The sequence below is a fragment of the Gracilinanus agilis genome, unplaced genomic scaffold (genome assembly GCF_016433145.1).
Source record: "Gracilinanus agilis isolate LMUSP501 unplaced genomic scaffold, AgileGrace unplaced_scaffold6590, whole genome shotgun sequence".
Lineage (NCBI taxonomy): Eukaryota > Metazoa > Chordata > Mammalia > Didelphimorphia > Didelphidae > Gracilinanus > Gracilinanus agilis.
Genome location: NW_025397176.1, coordinates 1 through 7,319, shown reverse-complemented (window position 1 = coordinate 7,319; position 7,319 = coordinate 1). Strand labels below are relative to the sequence as shown.

At 50.4% G+C, this 7,319-nt stretch overlaps 1 protein-coding gene across 3 annotated transcripts; it reads left to right on the top strand.

Moving 5' to 3' along the window:
- The first annotated feature begins 23 nt into the window (after nucleotides 1-23).
- On the top strand, nucleotides 24-7,215 carry NDRG2 (NDRG family member 2). Of its 3 annotated transcripts, none has more exons than XM_044685180.1 (11): nucleotides 24-95; nucleotides 1,733-1,799; nucleotides 2,564-2,644; nucleotides 3,002-3,043; nucleotides 3,460-3,565; nucleotides 3,888-4,008; nucleotides 4,186-4,248; nucleotides 6,212-6,272; nucleotides 6,389-6,475; nucleotides 6,850-6,906; nucleotides 7,073-7,215. In XM_044685180.1, exons 3-11 carry the CDS (start codon nucleotides 2,570-2,572, stop codon nucleotides 7,178-7,180), a joined length of 720 nt encoding a protein of 239 aa, XP_044541115.1. In that variant the 5' UTR covers nucleotides 24-95; nucleotides 1,733-1,799; nucleotides 2,564-2,569; the 3' UTR covers nucleotides 7,181-7,215. The 3 variants fall into 3 exon arrangements, with proteins under 3 accessions (XP_044541115.1, XP_044541118.1, XP_044541116.1); XM_044685181.1 differs by lacking the exon at nucleotides 24-95 and adding an exon at nucleotides 775-848; XM_044685183.1 differs by lacking the exon at nucleotides 3,002-3,043.
- The last annotated feature ends 104 nt before the right edge of the window (nucleotides 7,216-7,319 follow it).

The window sequence follows — 7,319 nt, the reverse complement described above, 5'->3', positions numbered from 1 at the left end:
CCTCTGCACTCCCCGCCCCCCCTCACCCCCCGGGCTTGTTTTCCAACTACTCGCTGGGGAGCCGAGTGGGCAATCGCCGGACGCAGAGAACAGAGGTACCAGGACCCCCAGACACCCCGGAGTCGGACTCCCGAGGCTACTGGAGGCCCCCTAGGCACCCCCTCCCCTCTGTTGAGCCCGGTCTCCTTCTCAGCCCCGGATCTCTCTCCCTCCCCTTCCTCCCTACTCTCCTCCCCCAGGACCCTGGCGGCTTTGGGGAAGAACCTGGAACACTGGGGCTGGGGGCAGAGGGCCTGCGGAGCCCTCTCCCCGAGGGACATGGGATGACCGTGGGAGGGGGCGGTTGGGAGAGAAGGGGTCTGGGGTTGGAATAGGAAAACTTGGTAGACTGGGGACGCAGAGCAGGTGTCCAGAGAGAGGTTGGGGGTATCTTTGTGCCCTCGCTACGATTTGGTGGGAGGTGTCATCTCTTAGGACGTAGTGAAGAATGTTTCCTTTCCCCATTCTTTCCTAATTTTTGATGGGGTGGCGGGGAGGGAAATTAAAGGGGAGCGCCCGCCCTCCTGACAGTCCTGTCCCCTTCCTGCAGCTCCTGACCCCCGCTTTGGCCCCATCCCGATTAGGGCACAGGACCTGGAGCGGGGTCAGGCGAGAAGAGCGTGTTTATTGGGGGCCTGGGACGGGTTTTAGGGAGCGGGCGGGTCCGGGAGAGGCTGGGGGAGCAGTCCAGCAGCTAGCGTTTGTTGGGCGGGGCTGTGGGGGCGGAGAGTTGGGGCGGGTCCGGGAGTCAAAGACGAGTGAAGGTGGTGGTGGCGGCGGCGGCGGTGGCAGCGGCGACCGAACAGCAGGTAGGGGGAGGGGCGGGCCGCACAACCCAGGTAGTTGGAGGGGTCTGGGCGGCCGGATCGGGAGAACGAGTGTGCTTCGGGCCAGCAAGTAACGGGCGAAGGTGACGGTTCTGGGAAGCGGGTCCTGCGAGTAACTAGGGAATGGGTGCTGATCCGAGGTGCAGCTGGTGTAGAGCACAAAGCCGACCCTCTCTGTGCAGTGAGGCGTGTGTGTCTCTGGCTGCTAGGTACCGAGCCCTTAGCGTTTTCGAGCCCACCTCGAGTAGGTGGCTTCGCCCACACGAATGGGCAGCGTGTCCAGGCACGAGGGAAGGAGTCTCAGGTTCTAAGCTGAGACTGGTTCCGGAGGGTGAAGAGAAAGCAGGAGGATACACCTCACAGACCCCAGGGTTGGGGCCTGGGTCTGAGGGCCAGCGTGGGAGGGATCCCTGGGACCTCCACTCTGATCAAACCCTTTGCCCATGCATCCCTGTCGGGAATGAGATAAACTTAAGGCTGTGAGTTTAGACTTCGGGAGAAGAGAAGAGAAAGCTATATTGTCACTCTATCCCATTCTCACCCACAGGATTTTAAGAGTAGTTGCTTAATAATTGTGCTTCTGCCAGATGCCCTTGTGCCCTCTACCCTCAAGATTTTGGACCAATACCTTCTGCTCATACCCCCATTCCCTTACCTGGTCCTTAAAAAAATAAAAAGAATCCAGAAAAGCCAAACCAAACAAAAGCCATCCTAGTCAGAAGTCTGGAGAAGGAAGACTGCTTTTGACTTTGGGATTACAGCCATTAGGTGGACGTCTCTTAGGAAGGAAAGGAGTAGCTCTAGGTTTAGTTGAGGCTTAGGCCAAGGTCTTGCCCCTCATTCACCTCTTCTCTGTGTCTCCTCAGACCCCTGGACTGAGAAGAGCAAGGACCTTTACCCTTAACCCCACTGCATCCACCCAATAAGAAGCCAGTAAGTAACCCCACCCACTGACCTAGCTGTGGCTGTCCCTTACTCTTGAGCTCTTAATTTGACGTTGAATTCATATTAATTTGTTATTCACGGACTATGGGTAGAGGGGCATAAGGGAAGGTGATAAACAGAGGTCTAGGTGTGTCTCCAGAGTTGGCCCATTTCTGGCTGCTCCTGTCACTTCAGTCCCTCTTCCCCTTGAGCCACTGACCTTGGGGGGCTGGGAGCTGAAGGGCACAATCAGTTATAGACTCCTTCCTTGGCCCTTGGGTCTAGACCTTTGGACTACTTGGTTCCTAGAGCCCACCAATCTCACTCCCCTGAAGCTGGGGGCAGCCTCTGATCCAGGGTGGAAGAGGGAGGGAGTGGGCCCTAAATATAGGCCCAGGAAATACGAGCTGCCCCACTGCCCCTCCCTGGGTATTTCTGTCCTGGACAGAGGGGAGGAAAAAGAGAGCTCCGTGATGGTGGTGGTGGTGGTGTAGCATATCTGGAGTCCTTACCTATCTGACTAAATTTCCTGCCTTGTTCCAAGGCCCTATGTGGCCAGGATGGTGCGCGTGCTGTGCTTTCGATTTTATCCCCACACGTCACCTTATGTTATCTCATTTTCTGAGAGGATGGCTTCAAAGGGGATGTTGTAGATAGATCATTGGGGACAGATTAGGGCATGGGGAGAAAGAAATGTCAAAGGGGAAGGTGAGTGAGGTCCTCTACTTACTATCTCCCCCTTATGTCTTTTCACCTCCCCTATATCTTCTCAGGCCACCATGTCGGAGTTACAGGAGGTATCTATCACTGAGGAGAAGCCACTGTTACCAGGAAGGAGTCTGGAAGATGCTAAGGTTGCTGGATACCCTCTGGTCCCCAAACAGACATTGCATCCTCCCTTTGTTTATACCCCAGTTTCCCAGACTCCCTCACTCCTACCCCTACTTTATTCTGCTCTCCAGTTCATTTCTCTCCCATACATCACACGTTGGAGTCTAGCCCCCTAACCTGGGTTGATAGCCTTCTGTCCATGCCTGTAATATCATGCCTCACATTAACCTTCATTTTTTTTGTGTCTGTCAATTCTTTCTTTTTGTTTCTCTCTTTGTTTTTTTGGGTTGGTCTTTGTCTTCTCATCTTCTCCTATGTCTGTCTTCCTGTATGTGCCTCTTGTCATGTATATCTCTGTGTGTGTCTGTGTATTTCTCTAGGAGGCTGAATTAGCTGCCCAAACTCTCTTGGACCCAGGACAGGTAACAGCCTGAGATAGGCCCAGGGTGGGAGAGGCAGGGACCCTCTCTTTCCCTTTTCCAGTGATAGAGAAGCTTCCATTGGCTGGACAGACTTGATTTCTTCCCATCCTTTCCCTCCTTGTTTCTAGTTTTCCTTCTACTATACTAGCTCCATTATCTAAGTATGATTTCTCCTCATAAGTTGGAGATCACTTGCTCTCTTCATTTTCTCCTTAATCTGATTTACCCTCATATCTTCCACAATAACCAAATCCTCACCCTTAACTTTCTCTAGTCTTATTTATCTTCCCATGCTCTGCTCTGACTTCTCTCCCTCCTGCTTTCCTTCTTGTACTCCAATCTTGATCTGATCTTTCCCTTTCCCTTCTACCCTCTTAGTCTAACCCTATCTTGACTCTGATCTCTGTCCCTCACAGACTCATTCTGTGGAGACCCCCTTTGGCTCCATCACTTTCACTGTCTTTGGCATCCCCAAACCCAAGCGTCCAGCGATCCTCACCTACCATGATGTAGGACTCAATTGTAAGCAATTCCTCTAGAAATCTTCATTTATCCCCACCCTCAACCCTACTTCGGTCCTGCTTCCTAGGGCTGTGTCTGATGCCAGCATCTCTAATCTCAGTCTCTCTCCACTCCAAACACACTCCCTGCAGGGTAGAGGTCAGGGGAACAGGTAGATGAAGGGGTAGGGGTGAGCAAATGGGGAGGCAATGGGGCTATAAAGGGGACGATACCCCCCAGTCTGACTCTTTCCAGGGAAAGGGGATGGGGTCTGGCTCAGGGGATTTTGTCTCCCAGGTTAATCCCTCTGCCTGGGTGGTTTTTTTGGGGGGAATCTCCTCAGATAAGACTTGCTTCAAGCCACTCTTTGATACCGAAGACATGCAAGAAATTATCAAGAACTTTGTTCGGGTTCATGTGGAGGCCCCTGGCATGGAGGAGGGGGCACCTGTGTTTCCTTTGGGGTAAGAACCCTTTCTATTTATGACAACCAGATATCAGATGCTCCATGAAAGAACAGAGAAAGACAGGAGGGGCCAACAGCTGGGAGAAGAGAAAGGGGAAGAAGAGATGGGTATTAGGGGGACAGAGGTGGTGGGATACTAGAGGTTTGGGGGTCTTAACATTTCCATTTCTCTCAGGTACCAGTATCCATCTTTGGACCAGCTTGCAGACATGATCCCGTTTATCCTGCAGTTCTTAAAGTGAGAGACTTGGGGTACTCTTGTGCTTCCTGACTAAAACAAGTATTTTCTACCTTCCATCCCAAATTATGGTTTCTGGTTTTCCTTCCCACCCATATTGTTACCTAAGAGGTGGTTGTTATTGAGGGTGGATGAAAATGGTTGGGCATTTAGGTTGGGTCACAGGGGGAAACAGACAGAGAGGTCTGGTTGGAATATCTTACCTCTCTTGGTGAGGAGGAGGGGGGAAAAAGGAGAGGGAGGATTTCATGTTTATCCTGAATTACTGAGAGTTTTCTTAGTACTGCTGCCCTGCAAGCTGGGGAGAGGCCCTTCTGTATCAGGAAGCTGGAAAGGGGAAGGGGTGACATAAACCCTGAGGAACCAGATCAGCTTGTCCTTTCCCCTTCTCTCTCCCTTCCTCCTCCCTCAGGAACTGGGAGACTTGTCCTTGATCTGCAAAGTTAAGTGTTCTGGGTCCTCTTCTTGGCCCTCTTTGTGTTCTGTCACAATTGGCTGGCCCTGACGTTCTAGTTTCCCCCTTTCCCTTGACTGCTTGAGTATTAGTATCTCCTTTTCATTTCAAATCTGTGCTTCCTCCTATATTCCCCTTATGTAGAGTAGGATCAGAAACAAAACAGAATCAAGTTGGAAAAGCTCTTAGGAGAGTATGGGGGTAGGACTGACATACAGTGGGGCACAGTGAATTGGGGGGGGGGACTCCTTTTTGTGATCTCTTTCACTCACCTTTTTTTTTTTGGCAGGGTCAGACCTTCTGGGTAGTCATATCTAGGTCTTTCTCTCCTTGGTATTTCCAATTTTATCTGCCCTCAGGGGGCGGGCATCTCCTAGCATGACTCTCCCTGGGAGGAGGGAGGAAAGTCTAAGCATTTGAACTGTGTGGCAAGGGAAAAGGAGAAAGACCAGTCATTATTGTATACATCAATGTGGTGAGCAATGTCAGCTCACTCTCTGCCCTATGGGACTAGATACAACTTGGTCAGAGTTTGAAAGAGGGGTATCCAAAGGAAACTTGGCACTCTAAAGAAGGGATACCAGGGTTGAAGGCAGTTATGGAGAAAGAACAAGTGGCATGATAGAGGCAGCTAGGTGACTCTGGGCATGGAGTCAGAAAACTTGAGTTCAAATGCAATCTCAGATTTTTAATAGCTGTGTGATCCTGGGCAAGTCACTTAACCTTGGTCTGCCTCAGTTTCCTCACCTATAAAATAGGTATAATCATAGCACCTCCTTCCCAGGGCTGTTGTGAGGATCAAATGAGGTCATATTTGTATAGCACAGTGATTCCCAAAGTGGGCACCACCGCCCCCTGGTGGGTGCTGCAGCAATCCAGGTGGGTGGTGATGGCCACAGGTGCATTTATCTTTCCTATTAATTGCTATTAAAATTAAAAAAAATTAATTTCCAGGGGTGCTAAGTAATTTTTTTCTGGAAAGAGGGCGGTAGGCCAAAAAAGTTTGGGAACCACTGGTATAGCACTTAGCACATGTGCCTGGCATATAGTTAGCACTTATATAAATGTTAGCCATTATTATATTTTATTGGAATACTGAGTTCTTTCAGCCTGAAAGGAATCCCATACTATTGGATTAGATTAAAATCCAGTTGAGAGATAACAGTGATTTGTAAATTATTTTTGCATTTAAATACTCTTTCTTGCCCTCCCTGTTGATTGCTTTCCAGTCTATAGCCCCCCACCCCGTTTTCTTTTATCCATCCTTTCTCTGATTTGCCTATTTCTCCTCTGGTCATAGGGGCTTCCCAGACTCCTAGAAGTCTCAGTCTCCCAAGATAACTGAGATGGGGAGAGAGCAGAGAGAAAATTGTACTGAGAACAAAGCACCGAGCTTCCTAGTCCTTTGGTTCTCTCTGCCTCCCTTGACTTTATCAGGGAGGTTTGGAACAGCACAGTTTCTTCTCCTTCCCCTTCCCCACCACCTTCCCATTTTCTTTCCTCCCACAGCTTCTCCACCATTGTTGGATTTGGAGTTGGAGCTGGAGCCTATGTTTTGTCCCGATATGCTGTAAGAAAAGGGGGAGATGCCAAGATGAGGGAAAGGTGGTTCAGGGGATTTAGGGAAGGGGGTCTGAATTGGGGGGTTGGGAAGATTTTGACTCTTTTCTTCTTACTATCCTTAAGCTTTCACACCCGGAGCAAGTGGAAGGCCTTGTTCTCGTCAACCTTGATTCTAGTGCTAAGGGCTGGATGGACTGGGCTGCCCATAAGGTTTGGAGGAACAAGTGGGATGTGCAGAGAGTCAGAGGGATATAGTTAGGAAAGAGGAGAGGGAACAGGAATGTAGGATGTCTGACATACAGGTGAATGTTCCCCCAAACTAAGGAGCTCCCTTATTAGGTCCCATCTAAGGCTCTATATTGGAAAGTATGTCCAACATGAAAAAGGCAGGATGGAGCCAAGATGGCAGCTCAGTATCAGCAAAAGCTGGAATTGCTCCGAGAATTCTCCCAAACCAAAGTGAAAAAGGAAGGGGGTTAGGGATGGGGGAAAGAAATAGAAAGCATTGAGGATGGGCCTGGGGGCTCTTGTGGGAAATTCCCCCCATCTCCTGTACCATCTCTTACCTAGTCTTCTTTTTCTAGCTGACTGGCCTCACCTCCTCTGTCTCCGACATGATCCTTGAACACCTCTTCAGTCAGGTACTGGGGAGCAGGTGGAGTCACGGCAGCTCAGGGGAGTGGAGGGAGTAGCAAGGGCAGGATGAGGGAAGACGGGCCAAGGACTCCTGGGGCATCTGTTGGATGCCAGCTTCCCTTTTTAGCCAGAATCTTTCCTTCCTTTTCTCTCAACCTCCCTCTTTTCCAGGAAGAGTTGTCAGGTAGCTCAGAGCTGGTGCAGCAGTATCGAAACATCATTGTGCATGCCCCCAACCTAGAGAACATTGAGCTCTTCTGGAACAGCTTCAACAAGTAACTAAGGGGAGAGGGAGAGGGAGAGGAGGGAAGAGAGAAAGGGAGGGAGAGAAAGAGGGGGAGAGAAAGAGAGAGAGGGAAGGAGGGGGGGAGAGAGAGAGACAAGGAGAGAGAGGAGAGAGGGAAGGAGACAGAGGGGG

Excerpts from the sequence above, each read along its gene's own strand:
- NDRG2 (XM_044685180.1), top strand. The coding sequence starts at position 2,570 with ATGTCGGAGTTACAGGAGGTATCTATCACTGAGGAGAAGCCACTGTTA. Across the intron at positions 4,009-4,185 it reads GCACCTGTGTTTCCTTTGGG|GTACCAGTATCCATCTTTGG; the intron begins GTAAGAACCCTT and ends CATTTCTCTCAG. Across the intron at positions 6,907-7,072 it reads TTGAACACCTCTTCAGTCAG|GAAGAGTTGTCAGGTAGCTC; the intron begins GTACTGGGGAGC and ends CCTCTTTTCCAG.